General features: G+C 39.5%; 1 protein-coding gene across 9 annotated transcripts in view; it reads left to right on the top strand.

The window, feature by feature from the left end:
• sema6a (sema domain, transmembrane domain (TM), and cytoplasmic domain, (semaphorin) 6A) overlaps positions 1-10,992 on the top strand; it is a 150,081-nt gene extending 139,089 nt beyond the window's left edge. For all 9 annotated transcript variants that reach the window (XM_072584241.1, XM_072584293.1, XM_072584279.1 and 6 more), the window contains one exon: positions 7,236-10,992. In XM_072584241.1, the coding sequence (XP_072440342.1) occupies positions 7,236-8,407 (1,172 nt within the window). In that variant the 3' untranslated portion in view covers positions 8,408-10,992. The remainder of the gene's footprint in view (positions 1-7,235) is intronic.
• The last annotated feature ends 4,941 nt before the right edge of the window (positions 10,993-15,933 follow it).

The raw sequence follows: 15,933 nt of genomic DNA, 5'->3' as shown, positions 1-15,933 counted from the left end.
CTGCAACAAACTATCACCATCACTTCCCCCACCTGCATCTACCTAATACTTTCCCAACTACCTTCCCCACACCCCGCCACCAGCACCACCCTCACCCTCCTATTTATCTCTCAGCCCCCTTCCCACCCACCCCCCAGCATTCCTGATGAAGGACTAATGCCCAAAATGGCGATTCTCCTGCTCCTCAGATTCTGCCTGCCCTTGCTGTGCTTTTCCAGTGCCACAATTTTCGACACCAAATAGCAAGGCTGTCCTCGGTCCTTCATGCCTTAGACTTAATTGGTGAGAATTGGGAAGGCAATGGTTTCCCTAATCCATGTCTTCCTACTCCATGTATGGCTTCTCCAGACACTCAGGCCACTGAGTGCCTCAGTGTGTCAGCTGCTAGTCTGGAAGCTGTCAGCTATATGCTGTGAACAACGAGTGCTAGAAATACTGAGGACGTCTGGTAGCATCTGTGGCGAGAGAAAAACTGTTAATGTTTCAAATTAAATCTGATTCTTTCGAACTGCATGTTCAGAACATTTTACTAACGTTGCTCAAGTGAATTAAAGCTTTAATAGCAGTTGTAGGCCTGCAAAGCAAAATTGGCCATTGAATGGGCAAATCTTACACTGTGGTTGCTTTGTCCAATTATTACAGCTTTCCAGTGGAATTTTAAAGGGATCAATGATTGGCTGCTTATAAATAGCTTTTTATTTTCCGTGGCCATTGTTGGCCCATGCTTGCCTTGCTTTCTCTTCACCAGCCCTCTTTCCAATCACCACTCCTCTCAGAACATTGAAACCAATATTCCAAAGTTACCAGCTGATGACCTGTGTTGTGATGCCCAATTGTCCACATTTCAATATTTGTTTTATTAATGGCACCGTAAAAATTGGCCACATTTGGAATATTGCATACTAGGAAGGATGTGGAAGCGTTGGAAAGGGTTCAGAGGCAATTTACTAGGATGTTGCTTGGTATGGGGGGGAAGGTCTTCTGAGGGAAGGCTGAGGGCCTTGAGGCTGTTTTCATTCTAGAGAAGGTTGAGAGATGACTTAATTGAGATATAAGATGGTACTACAGTGTGTAAATGGAACAGGTGTGAATATTGAAGGTAGTGGATCAGTTGCTGATTTAATGAACTGCTTTGACCTGTGCAGCATTGAGCTTCTTTGGTATTATTGGAGCCACATCCATCCAAACAATTGGAAAATATTCCATCATGTCCATGACATACACTTTGTAGTTAGTAGATGAGCTTTGGGAAGTCAGGAGGTGAGAGTTACTGAAAATTTTCCAACTCCAACTTGCTTTTGTAACCCCAGTATTGTGTGGCTGGTCCAGTTGGATTCTGGTCCAAGATATTTCTCAGCATATTGGTGGTGGTGGGGGGAAGGGGTTCTGTGGCAATACTGTTCTTCAACAAGGGAATAGAATCGCTTTCTGGACAGACTTATTGCCTGGCACTCGAGTGGCATGAATATTAACAAGCTCGCAAGCTGTTCAGCTTATGCTGCATGCAACCAAGGTCTCTTTCTGTTCCTGAGGAGTTAGAAATGGTACTGAACTCTGTAATCATCGATATTCACATTTCTGACCTTGTTTTGAAGGAAAGATCATTGAGGTGGCTGAAGATGATTTGGCCCAGGCCAATATCCTGGGTAACCCTAGCAATTAATTTCCTGGGAATGAGATGATTATATATGAACAGACAAAATAGCAGTAGAAAGATACTATTAGCTCTTTCAAATCTGTTCTACAATTCAATAAGAGAGTGGCTGATCTTGTTTGTTTGAATTTCCACATTCTTATCAGTCCACAATAACCTTTTGATTTTTCCCTACCTAAGAAGAATCTACCAAATAAACAATTAAAATATTCAATGACTATTTTCATCACCAACATAGGCAGAGATTTCCAAAGTCTCAAATTTCTTTTGAGAGAAAACATTTCTCACCATCTGTGTCCTAAAAGGGTGGCCACTAATTTTTATAACAGTGCCCTCTCGTTCATTGACCTCCAACAACCACTGTTTATGCTGGGTATGATTCCAACCAATGGAGATTGCTCGATTCCCATTGACTTCAGCTGTACTAGAGTGCCACTGGCCAGACCCTGTCAAATACTTAAAGAAAATGGAATATCATGGACTCCTGAGCAGTCAGATAGCATCTATGAAGAGAGAAAAAGAGTTAATGTTTCAGGTGACCTTTCATCAGAGGACAGTCACCCTCCCCTCATTCTCAAAGATGGCTGAGCAATTACAGGCAGAAAACCTTGTAACTATCTCCAATCTGAACCGGAGAGCTCTGCATACCAACACTGAAACTTCTCCCCTCCTGATGACTCAATTAGTTAAGGCGTACAAACCAGGAAGGTCTGAGGCTTAAACTCCATCGTGTGAGTACAGCATGCAAACCATTAAAAGCAAGCCCAATAATGCTTCCATATGTAGATGTAGTAAGAACCTTTTGAAGCCAAGATTTATTTGCTCAATTAAACTTTGTCTGGTGGAGTTGGGAGGCCATCTTGCTGCCAGAAAGAATGTGGCATAGAACTCTGACAAAGAAAGTTTGTTTGCAGTAGTGTTCCTTTTTATTAACTAAAGATGTTTTTCAATGCTATTGAGATCCAGATTATTGCTTCTCTGAATGTGGGGTGGGGGGGGAGTCCAGAATAAGTGTTTCTGAACATTCAGGATACAAAATAGACCACTTTGGATTGAGACGAGGAAAAATATGTTCACTCAGCAGGTAGTAAATCTGGAATTCTCTACCAGAAAGCCATGGAGGCCAATTCACTGGATACAATATTTAAGAAGAAAGAAATAGATTTCTACAGGCTGAAGATGTTGAGGGGTGTGGGAATTGAGTGGGAAAATGACATTGAGATGGAGGATTGGTCAGAATCGTGTTGGATGGTAGCGTGGGCTTGATCAGTCAACAGGTCTATTAATGCTATTTCAATGTGTCTATTTTAATGTATCGAATAATTTATGAAGGTTGCTTTATTTTATCAAAACAAATTAGGTTGCAGGAAACAAAAGGGCAATGGAAACCTTTTTCGTGTTTTGAAAATTCAGAGCAGTTACTTGTGGCATAACTTACACCCAGTCAATCATTTTCATATAATGGTAATTCCATTTTGTGTCAGTCAGTGGGCATTAGAAAACCTACTTGCTGATAAAACCCTAAAGGTACGTAGTTTCGCAAGGTTCAGTTATGGTGTTGCTTCACTTAAAAGCATTCTTTTAACCACCTTATGACTCATTTATTCAACATCACTGTTCAATGGTTTGGAATTATTTATGTGAGTCATTTTGGCCAGATAAGTTTCACAAATCACCTGATCAAGAATCTGTGCAGTGACATTGCATTTTATTGACGGAAGTTGACAACTGTATTGATTTTGGATTTTAAACTTGTTTTGAATTTAGAGTGTCAGAAAAGTGTCTGTTGGTGATTTTTTTTTCCTGCTGCAAGAGCCAACTCTAGTTTTGAACTATGATCTCTATTGTTTTGGTCCTTGGGTGCATGCATGCATCTATCCAATTCCAGTTCATCCCAATTTCACAGAAATGTATGTTCTGTTGGCTGCGTGATTTCAAACTCATAATTTCGAATTCCCATACACTGCTTTCATAACTAGAAGTGGCCAGGCTCCTCTAAGCATACATAAAAATACACATTATACAAAAAGCTACCCTCTCCCAACATTAAACATAACAGACCAAAAGAACAAAGTCAGGAATGCCTTTCCTCTGCCAGTAACATGTTCTCTCATCTCTTTCCTTAATGTCAGTGTTTTCTTATTCTTCCACACCCCCACCCCTCACTGAGACCTTAAAATGGGGAAAATCTGTTCTTCAGAATTCCTGGAGAAGTAATTAGTGCAAAATTACCACATTGCCCACGTCTTGGGAAGAACTTATTCTAGTTCTTCATTCCCAAAGACAGGGAGCCTGCAGTTTATCATGTCCAGTGCCTACATAGTTAAGTGTACCAAGTTAATTTCAGTTTCCAATGAGACCAACCGCCAATGTAACCAACTTTTGTTTTCATTTTAAATATGGGAGCTGTGGACTGGATTTGGCTGATAGACTGCCTGTGGGGTACTGTCAGATTAAATGACTGAATCTGTCCACCTTATCAGCACACTCCATATTTATGGTTTACTTAACAGTATTTAATGTGGATGTGATACTTATGTTGAGGAAAGATTGGAAAGCTGTTTTCCTGTAGGCGAAGAAAGCTAAGAGATGTTTTTTCAAAATGATGGGAGTTCCTAACCGATAGGGAGACACTAAGCCATAGGAGTATAAGTAAGACATTCAACCGGTCAAGGATAATCAACCATTCAATATCATAGCTGATTTAATAATCTTCACTTCCACTTTCCTGGTTTCCCCGTAACCCCTGATTCCCTTATTCACTTAAAAATCTATTCCAGCCTTGAATAATCTTAATGTCTCAGCCTCAATGGCCCTCTACAGTAAGGAATTCCACAGACTCTGGTCCAAGAAGCTCCCACAAGGGGAAGCAAGCTCTCCACATCTATTCTGTCAGATCCCTAAGAATTCTACATGTTTCTCTATAAAGTCCAATGAGTACAGAGCTAACTTATTCAACATCTCCTCTGTAGGAAGATCCCTGCAAACCCAAGGTCGACCTTGTGATCTTCCCTGGACTGTCTCCAATACCAGTATACCTTTTCCTTAGATAAGAGGTCCAAAACTCTTTACAGTATTCCAGCTGTGGTCTGACGAGTGCCACCTATAGTTTTAGCAAAACCTCCCAATTTTTAAACTCTATTCTCTTTAAAATAAAGGGTAACATTCCATTTACCTTCTCAGTCATCTACTGAACATATAGAGTCATAGAGTTATACAGCACAGAAACAGGCTCTTCAGTCTGACTCATCCATGCTGACCAGATATCCTCAAATAATCTATTCCACTTAAATATTAGTTCTTCATGATTAATGCACGATGACCTCCAAATTCTTATGTTTCAGCTTTCTGCAGTCTTTTCCTATTTGCATAATATTCAACTCCTCCTCCTCCTGCATAACCTTCCACTTTCCTACATTGTTTCAACTGAGAAGATTTTGAGCATCCACTTAATCTGTCCATATCCTTCTACAGAATCTGTGTCTTTCTCACCATCTACCTTACAATCTACTTTTGTTATCCACAAACATTTTGATGGTACATTCACTTGCCTCATTCAAGTTATTAATATAAATTGTGGCCCCAATACTGATCCTTGTGGCCCTCCACTAGTTACAAGTTACCATCCTGAAAATGCCCCCATATCCCAACACCATGAGCTGTTAGCTTATGGAGTGGCCTTATGTCAAACACCATTCAGAGATCCAAATATATTGCACGTACTGGTCTCCCTTTATCTATTCTGAATTTTACCAGCTCAAAGTATTCCACTAAATTTGTCAGGCATAATTTCTCTTCATGAAACCACACTAACTCTTCTTGATTTTAAATTATGTATATCTTCGTGCCCTGTTGTTCTTGCTCATGAAAGAATGAAGAACCAGTTTGTGCACTTTTAAAGGATTTGGTAATAGAAGCAAACGCAAGATGAGGAAGAAAAATGTTTTCACACATCAAATTGTCGAGGTTTGAAATCAACTGCCTGGAGTTGTGGTGGTGGTGGGTCTTTTCAAGGCAATCAAGAGGGTATTGGATGAAAAGGAAAAAGCATTACCACTAAGGTAAAATGCTCAGGCCAGCCTGCCGTTCCTTGGCCCTCTTCACCAGCGCACCTCCCTCCTGTCTGCCTGCTTCTTTTGCCAGCTTGCTGCCAGTTGTGGTGTACAAATCTGTTGGTTTTCTTAACCATGCTCCTGCTATTATGTTTTTGTGATTATCATTCACTTAGCAAAAATATACCAGCGCGTGTCACCTGTACATGTGGATAGCCATGGTGAATGACTACGCCAAAGCAACTGATTTGATGAATGGTGGAGATTTAAAAAGTAGCAAAGGACTTGGGCAGCAAATGCTAGGCCTGGTCCAGAGCAGTACTTGAGGTTTTTAAAAGCTCTGACTGAGACAACAAAACAGCTGTTCAGGAAGAGGTTTGCATGCACAGTGGGGGTGGTTTTAAAAGATATACTACTAACACAGGCAAGAGGAATGTACAGTACATGCACTGGAATTAAGGCTAAATATGTATAGGGAAATGAAGCATCTGTAGGTTTGGGGAAGGTTGTAAAGATGAAAAGATTTTGAAATTTTTGGAAGAGGAAGTAGTTAAAAAAATAAGTATTTGGAATAGGACATGATCTCTCAAATCTGAATGAATTGAGAATTTGTGTATCTTAGAGCTTCGGAGGCTAGCAAGAAGAATGTTGGAGAAATTATGAAGTAACAATAACTTGGATGACTGTTTTTGTGAAGTGGCAGCTCTCCAGAATTGGATGCAGGCAGATGTGAGGTCGGAACCTCCGGTTGCCACTGAGTTTCCTTTTCCCGCTGATTGTCAAATTGCAATATTGTAGGCTGAGTCTCTCCACAACAAAACAGTTTCTGTTTTTCCCCAGTCCTGAATAGATGACTCATGCTAAATAACAGTTCTAAGATACAAATGATTACCCAACACCTTGCCCAAGTGATCAATCTTCAACTGTGAGCCGTTACAGAATGTGTCAGCAGCCAAGCTGATTCTCTTCAGGCCTGCATACACTTTAGAAGAAAAAGGCATTAAATAGTATCATTGATTAAACCCTGACTGATAATGTTTCTAATGCCTTGCAAGTCTAGAAACATCAACAGTATTTCCAGTGTTGTTTAGTTGACGGACTGCTAACTCAGCACATACTAGCACTGGAAACTTGGCCTTCCTGCTTTATTGGACAAATTACCTTGGCCATCCATTTACTCCTTGGACCAACAGAGAATTGGTCACGAGATATTTGTACAGATTCAGAATATTTAATTTTTCTTCAATGCGTTTTGTTCAAATTGCATTTTTTTTTTAAAAAAAGCTTTTCAGGATACTGGAGACTTTGCTGTACCAAATAACTGATGTTGATAGTCATTCTGAATGGTATGTATGTCATAATAAAACTCATAATTTTACAGTTCACAATTGTCCTGGATAATAAAGATCATGCATTATTTTACAGGCTGCAGTATCATGTATATATTGACGTTAATGAAGATCTCTGTTTATAAGAGAACAGAAATTAGTTTCTTGTGAACTAAATTCTTCTACTATCTAATGTTTCAGGAGTAATCCGTGAAAGTTACCTCAAAGGTCACGACCAGCTTGTTCCAGTTACCCTTTTGGCCATTGCGGTTATTCTCGCCTTTGTCATGGGGGCAGTTTTCTCAGGAATAATCGTTTACTGCATATGTGATCACCGACGCAGAGACATTGACGTCGGGCAAAGCAAAGAGAAAGACTTGCCTCATTCTCGCAGGGGTTCCATGACCAGTGTCACGAAACTTGGTGGCTTGTTTGATGCTCAGACAAAGGAACCGAAACCGGAAGCGCTACTAACTCCACTGATGCATAACGGTAAAATAGTAACTCCGAATGGCACAACAAAGATGCTGATCAAAGCTGACCAGCATCACTTGGACCTGACAGCTCTGCCCACTCCAGAGTCAACGCCAACTTTGCAGCAGAAACGAAAACTCAGCCGTGGGAGCAGCCAATGGGAAAGGAACCAGAATCTAATCAATGCCTGTACAAAAGATCTGGCATCCATGGGATCACCAGTGATCCCCATGGATCTTCCTCTCCATGCTTCTCCCAACCACATTCCAAGTGTCGTGGTCCTCCCAACGACTCAACAGAGTTTTCAGCATGAATACGGAGATCAAGGAATCCGAGCAATGGAACAAATTACCATTGAAGATCAGAACGCAACGTTGGAATATCGGAGCATGAAAAGTCCATGTCACGGATTAGTTGCAAACTTAGATCAGGTGCCACCTAAAGTTCCTCAGAGGGAAGCCTCACTTGGATCCACTAATACTGGGTTGCCCCAGAATTCTCTGGGCAAGCGACTGGATGTTCCTACTCCTTCATTTGCAATGGAATATAAGAGAAATTATCCTAGCAATTCTTTGCAAAGAAATCCTCAATCATCTGCATTCAAACGAAATCACAATACTAACTCCTCTAATTCCTCCCACCTTTCTAGGAACCCGAGTTTTAACAGAGGAGAGAATCCTCCTCCTGCACCACAAAGAGTAGACTCTATGTTAGTGAACGCAGGTCAGCCTCAGACACAGGCTGTAACCGTATCCAGGAGATCTAGCATCAATGCACCATACAACTCTCTGCCAAGATCTGGGATCAAACGCACACCCTCCATAAAACCAGATGTTCCACCAAAACCCACGTTTGTTCCCCTTTCAGCTTCCACCAAGCCAAATGATACATGTACATAATCACAGTGGGAGGTAGAAAATTATATGAACCCTGCTTCTTGAGTCAGTGCTTTCAACTGCAACACTAGATTTGTGTTCTTTTTTTTAAAGAAAGCTGTTGTTAAGCTGAGGATATTTCTTTCCCTTCTCCCTGGAAAAAAAAGGTGGAATATTTTCTTACGACTGCTGCAGCTACTGAACTCAACATTTGAAGGCAGGGTTAGCTATTGAACTTCTGTTTGAGAGGGTTCATGATTGATGCACATGAACATGCTGGTGGGATGATGAGCCAAAAGCACAAGACTGTGGCAAACATGTAATGTCTCCTTGACTCTACATCATATTACTCTCTAAGGAGAGAAGTTTAAAAACCAAGCACTGAAGAAGGTGACTCAGACTTAACATTAGCTGAAGTTTACTGTTTGCAGATACTGTGAAATGCCTCTCAGTGTTACATCCGCTTAAGCAGCAGATATCTGCCATTTAGGCAGGGCTTTGGCCTATGTCTCTGCTGTTGTCCTTCATGTAATGATTAATGTGACTATTAACACTAATAGCTCCTGGTATTTATTATTTAAGTGCTATTTCAAAACATGACTGATTCCTTCAAATGAATTTATGGATATCTCTTTAAAAAGAATCAAAAAGAAGTCTAAAATGTAATGTTTGTAATTATTTAAAGCAAGTCAATTAACTGGAGACATTTGATGCTTTTTTTAAAAAAAGTAACAGTCCACTAACAGTATGGAGGTGGAAAACTGAGCTCAGTGTTTCTACTCAGCTGCTGACAGGGTTATCAAAGTGCTTGGGGAGGGGAGAAAAAAAAGTAAAAAGAAAGGGATATTTATTTTACTGTGGAAGGTTCATTTCATGATCCATGACAAACTGAAAGGAGGGAGTGAATCAATTAAAATATTCAGGTTTGTTCTGTTTGACGATTAGGAGAGGGAGGGAACAAAACTCTGATATCATAGACATAAGTGGAATCACTATCTATTATGAAGAGGATGTATGAGGATTAAACAGTCCTGTTAATTTTGTCAGTAATTGATATTTGAAATGCAGGCACTAGCACATCATGTGCTCGCCAACTCAATTTTGCACATGGCACAGCAAATGATAGTAATGGATGGAGTGTGCTGAAAGGCAAGCTGTTACCATGCATAAATCATACTCCTGCTATGCTGATTCTAACTGGGAATACATCTGTGACAAATCTCTTCTTCCATGTGTAAATTTGTGCCTTACAACATCAGTTGTGTACATTTCTAGCTAGTAGTCTACAAAGGTTTCACCCCCTTTTTAAAAAAATGTTTCTGCTAAATGTTTGGTGTCCATTTGGAGTAAGTGCTGTCTGAAAGAATATGGGTTCTGACACGTCAATGTCCAGAGAAATCGAATTTAATTTATCATCCCATAGTCGTGCCAATGCTGACCACCTAACACCATGTAATTGCAGGAGATCTGAAACTGGTCTACAGTTCTGTGGGAGTGTTTCCTTTCATTTTTACTTCATTTCAGCTGTAACATGATGTATTCCCATTGGCTAATCCGGAAAGACAGATGTGCTTTAATAATGTTTTTACTTGTGACTGGTGGGCAATTGCTATGATATCCAATTGGCTTGTGCCTCAGTTGAAGGCACCAATAAACCTACATTGTAAATGTTATTGAATTGGCAAAGCAGTCTTACAGCAGGCTGGTTCCTGCTGGAGTAACACTGCTATAATATGTGTAGCCAGGAGGATAGTGAAAACCTTTTGGCACAACTGTTTCTAATTATTGTTTTACAGTTACATTTTTCAGTTTATCATGCACGCTGAATAGTGTTTTTACCTGTTAAATATTGTAGAAATAAGGTTTTTATTGATTGAGCTGTTACGAATTTTCTTTTTTTTTATTTTTTTACTGACTTTTTTTGCAGTTTTCTTTTCTTCAGTTGGACACTTACTTGCAAGCTGGCTAGTGATTTAGAGTGGTAGCTGGAAAATTCCATAAGGAACTAGACCAAAGTTTGTAACAAGGGTGCATACATATTCTGCTATTGTCTCCTCCATGTCAATACTTCATTATGTCAACTAGCATTGATGCATTCCTTCAGGACAATTTTTAAAATTAATTGCGCATGTTTCAGACAAATGATGTGTTGGCTGTTTCTCATGCCTTTTTTTTCATTGTTCATGCTGTGCGATTGTTTGTAAGTTATGTCTGAGTGCAATTTTAATATGTTGTTTGGATTTTAACATGAGAAATTCACCAATGCTTTTTATTCAGAAATAAGTCCTGATTTGTTCATATTGAAAAGCCAACAAAGTATTCACGAAAATTGAATTGATACAAAATGTAATGCCCTGAAATTTTTTTTTTTGGCAGTTTCTTTGTGGACCCTTCTTTGCCCCTTTGCGTACCTTTGAAGCTCACCCTTGATATACACTCTTAGATACAACAGTCAGATACTGGTTGTGTAATATGTAAAATATTGTGATGTTGACACAATCACTTTCCCTCCGCTCCACATCCCTAACATTCAATTCACAACTCAAATGTATGTTGTAAAAAAGACTTTAATTATTACATAATGTAATAAAACAGACTGTTCTGCTGTAGTTTTATTGTATTGAATGTTGTGATTCTTCTCTAGCCATGGACATTATTGGGATCCTACACTGAGTTCTGATTTATTTTGTGCTTTGGAGTGTGCTTAATCTGTTACAATACATCTGTATCCCATTAACTTTGAACTGCAGAGTAGGGTGATGGAACAGTGCTCCGTTTTGCCTCATAACTGGTCCAGATGCAGAGTATAAATCTTTTTAAACAGGAATATTGATATATCTTAACATACAACCTCAAATGTCAAACAGTACTATACTCGGTGCGGTTTTTTCTTCATTTCTTACAACTGATCTTTTTTCATCCGTTTTTGAGTAAAATTTCCTTTTTTTTTGGTGTTGAATTGTGCAAGTTTCATATCGTGTGCTTGCATTGTCCCTTTCAGCCATTGAGAGCCTGAGTTAGAATAAAGACAAGATAAACCGAGAAACGTGTCACACTCTGCAAATTCATTTCCTTCTTCGACAATATTGCTTGTTTTCATATCAGGATTCATTTGAGTGGCTTCAATACCAGGTTTGTACATTCACAATCAGGAGGTTCACTGCCTGAAGTAATGTATTTCAACTTGTTTTCCTTTGACAAAATATACACTGCCTAAAGAAGTGGCAAATTTCAGTTCGAGTGGGAGCTGCAATTATTAATATTGTGTTTCTGCCCTTACTCCACAAGTACAGAACATAAATACTATGAGGGATGCCAAGTTTTGTGACTATAGTATCTTGTCTTGCTGCTGTGCACACAAATGATTGCAAGTTGCCAACCTGATCATTGTGGCTTTGTCATTTCATGTTATCTAAAGGGCCATTGGGTTATGGGTAACATTGAAATCAAGTGTAAAATTTGTGTGGAAATAGCTGAAGTTCCAATGATTTGGAATCTAGATCCATTTGATCTCACCCTTCCAGAATACCAATTCTACTCAGCAGCAGGTTCTTAAATTAGTTTTAATGGCCCGTCTTCAGCTACCCTTCCTGAATGTCTAATCCAGCCGCAGTTCACGTAAAGCACAGGAAGAGAGACTACTTCAGGAAAGGAAAAAAATCATGATCGAAAGGGCAAGTGCCATCAAGTCAGAGAGGAGGTTGCTTTATCCATTGAGACCATATCTACTATCAGTAACATCCCTACCAAGTTCCTTTATTCAAATGAGAATAATCCAACTTTCTCGAACCTAACCTTCTAGGTATGTCCCTTCGTCCCTGAATTCTACTAAATCTCCTCTGCCCCCTCTCAGGGGCATTCACATCTTTCTTAAAGTGTCATGAACAAAACTGAATGCAACACTCCCAGTTATGATCTAATTAGAGGTTGATACAAATCTAGCAAAACGTTAACTGATTTTGTACTGAATTCCCTTGGTCTTTGTAAAGAGTGACAGGTTAATAGACTTAACCAATATCTAACTGAATGGCAGCACAAGCTCAAGAAGCTAATCCTCTCCCAACAAAAGTAATGGTGAGAAGGAAGCATTAGAAATCTAAAGTTGTTATTATCAAGGAGTGTTATCAGGGATGATAACTCGTTCAGATTAGGAAGATTTCAGAGTATGTCCGATGTTATATTGAGATTTGGGTGACAGGCCCTAACAATATTTTAAGGAATGCCTAGAGATGCAGCAGGAAGCCATGCAGTTCAGACACCACTGAAGTGAGCAACACGGACGTTAGCTCTGAGCTTTAGGATGTAATGGGCATTGAGAAATGTGCTCTTAGTGTCAACAAACATTGCTGGTCCTGGAGCTATGGAAATAAGTTTGAGGTTTGTGAGTAGATGTTTTGATCTGTTTTCTTTTTGGGAATATTTGAGGGGTTCCCTGAGTTTCAGGATGAGGGTAGAGGAAGTTTGGAAAGGGCGGAGCAGTGTGGTAGCTTGGGTGCTTCTTTAGTTTCGAGGGATTCTGAGTATAGGTGGGAGAAACAACAATGTAACTGTAATGTCACTGGACCAATAATCTAGAATCCCAAGCTAGTATTCTGGGACATGAGTTTGAATCCCATGACAAGTATGGAATTTGAATTGGAGAAGAAGAACATCTGCAATTAAAAGCAAGCCTAATGGCTACAATTGTCATAAAATCCATCTTGTTCATTAATGTCCTTTAGGGAAGGAATTTACCATTCTAATGTGGTCAAACAGTAGCCACTCTGTGAGAAAGGTTATAAATAAATTTTAAAAAGCAAGTAAAAAGAATAGAACAATAATGATGGGTGACCTCAATCTTGCATTGTTTGGGTTAATCACAATGGAATGGGTAGCTACAGCAACAAATTTATATAGTGGGTGAAGTTTCCTATAGCATTACATGAGGCAGCCAAATACCTTGGATCTGGTAATGAATTATGGGGCAAGTTTAATAAATGACTTCCAAGTAAAAGAACCCCTAGGAAGTAGTGATCATAACATGATAGAATTTGATATTCAATTCAAGAGTGAGAAACTTGGGTCAGAAGCAATGTCGTTTAACTTAAAGGGGATTATAATGAAATGAGGATAAAGTTAGCTAAAGTGGACTAGGCAGATAAATAATCAAGATGAAAGTAAGTGAGCAGTGGCAAACATTTAAGGAGGTAATTTATGACTCAACAAAAATACATCCCATTCGGGAGAAAAGATTCTAAAAGAGAGAAACTGACCACAGCTAACCAAGGAAGGCCAATATAAAGATGAAAGAAAAAGCATATAAGGAGGCCAAAGTCAGTGATATCCCTGAATACTGGTTTAATCAAATATTGCATTTCACTCCATGAGATAAAGAAATGGTTGATGATATTGGTACTTCAAAGGCTATGGGCCATGAACCATTTCAGTCAATAGTAGTGGAGACCATCTCCCTACCCAAACTGTTCCAGTATGACTGTATTCATCTGACAATGTGGAAAATTACCCAAGTATATCCTGCATATTGAAAGCAGGACTAATCTAACCCAGCTCGTTGCAATTGTCGGTCTATGCTCCATCATCAGCAAAGTCATCGAACAGCTTAGAATACCCAGTTTAGGATCCATCAGGGCCAATTCGCTCCTGACATCATTACAGCCTTGGATCAAACATGGATGAAGGAGCTGAATTTCTAAGGGTAAGTAAGCAGTAAACAGCACTATGAAACTGGAGCCAATAGCACCATGCGGCAAAGCAGCAAAAGTAGGCTATTCAGCCCATCGTGTCTCCTGCACCAGTCAGTGTGTCCATGGTGAATCTGAATCCTCATTTCCACTCTCTTGCCTTTTCACTATCGACATTATTCCCTTGCTGATTAAAAATCTGTCTACTTCAGCCTTGACTATACTTAATGACACAATCTCTAAAATGCATTGTAAAGATTTCCACATTGGCTCCCCTCAGCAGAAACCCCTTCACAGAATTATCCTAACTCAGAGATCCCTTACTCTTAAGATGATCCCCTCTGGCTCTAGACTCTTCCACAAGGGGAAAGAACTTCTCCTAAATTAAAGTATCAAGACCTGTAAGATTCTTGTGTGTTTTAATAAGGTCAACTTTTATAACTTTTATTCTTAACTCCAATGAGTACAGGTCCAAACTACTCCACCTCCTATGTCACTTCCTCCACACCTGGATCAATTTAATGAACCTTCTCTGGACTGCCCCCAGTGCCTTAGATAGGGGACCAAAATTAGTGCCTTTTATAGTTATAGAAAGTCTTGCCTACTTTAATACTCCATTCCCCTTGAAGCGTCGGTCAACTTTCCATTAGCCGTCTCAATTATGAGCTAAACTTGTAAGCTTTGTGATTTTTGGATGAGAACTCTGAAATCTCTCAGTGCAATAACAGAGTGCTGGGGAAACTCAGCAGATCTGACAACATCTGTGGAGAGAAAACAGAGTTCATGTTCTGAGTTTGGTATGACTACTTCAGAACCGATTTGGGTTCTGATGAATAGTTCAGGTTGCAAATGCGAACTCAGTTTCTATCTCCACATATTTGCTGTCAGACCTGCTGATTTTCTGCAGCATATTGTGTTTGAGATTTCCAGCATCCACATTATTTTTCTTTTAATCCTCTTTACTGTAGAGTTCCACACTCTTTCCTCCATTTAAATAGCATTCCGCTCTTCTGTTTTTCTTTCCAAAGTGTACAACTCACATGTTCCCCAAATTTTCCATCTAATAACTAACTTAACATATCTTTTGTTGATTTTTTTTAAAAAATCCTTCCCAATTTTCTGGTTTGCCACTAACCTTTGCATTGCTTGTGTCCATTTCTCATTCAATTTGACACAGTCCTAGTTAACCATGATTGATTTATCTCCTTCCTAGAATCTTTATTTCTCACTGTGAGCCATGAGGTATTTTTCTCAGATGTCTGCCATTTTTCCTCAATGGTCTTTGCTATTGAACTCCTTGCGCAGTCTTTATCTGCTAGCTTTGCTCTCATTCCTTTGTACTTAGCTGCATTTAAGTTTAGCAAAGTTGTTTCTTTCTTTCAAGACGAATATTAAATGCTACCACTTTATGCTCACTATTTTCTTGGGAGATCATTTTGATGATTGAGATAACTTCTCAAACCTACCTTATTATACATAACTAGATCCAAAATAACCTGATCCTTTGTGGAATCCATAGCATATTGTTCCTAAATACACTCTATATTCTTCCTCTTGGCTTTCTCTGCACATCTGCCTTTTACAATTAACATGAGGATTAAAGTCACCCCTGTTTAATGTGGTGCCTTTTGTACATACTGTCATTATATCCCGATTTATCAATGGAGGAAAACTCTCCACTGGTTGGAATCATGTTTAGCATGAAGGAAGATGGTTGTTGTTGTAGGTCAGGAGAAAGTGAGGATTGCGGATGCTGGAGATCAGAATCAAAGTGAATGGTGCTGGAAAAACACAGCAGGTCAGGCAGCATCCAAGGAACAGGAGGTCAATCATCACTACTCCAGAAAATCTCTACAGGGCATCCTCAGG

The sequence above is a fragment of the Chiloscyllium punctatum genome, chromosome 2 (assembly GCF_047496795.1).
Source record: "Chiloscyllium punctatum isolate Juve2018m chromosome 2, sChiPun1.3, whole genome shotgun sequence".
Classification (NCBI taxonomy): domain Eukaryota; kingdom Metazoa; phylum Chordata; class Chondrichthyes; order Orectolobiformes; family Hemiscylliidae; genus Chiloscyllium; species Chiloscyllium punctatum.
This window is presented reverse-complemented; position numbering and strand designations above follow the sequence as displayed.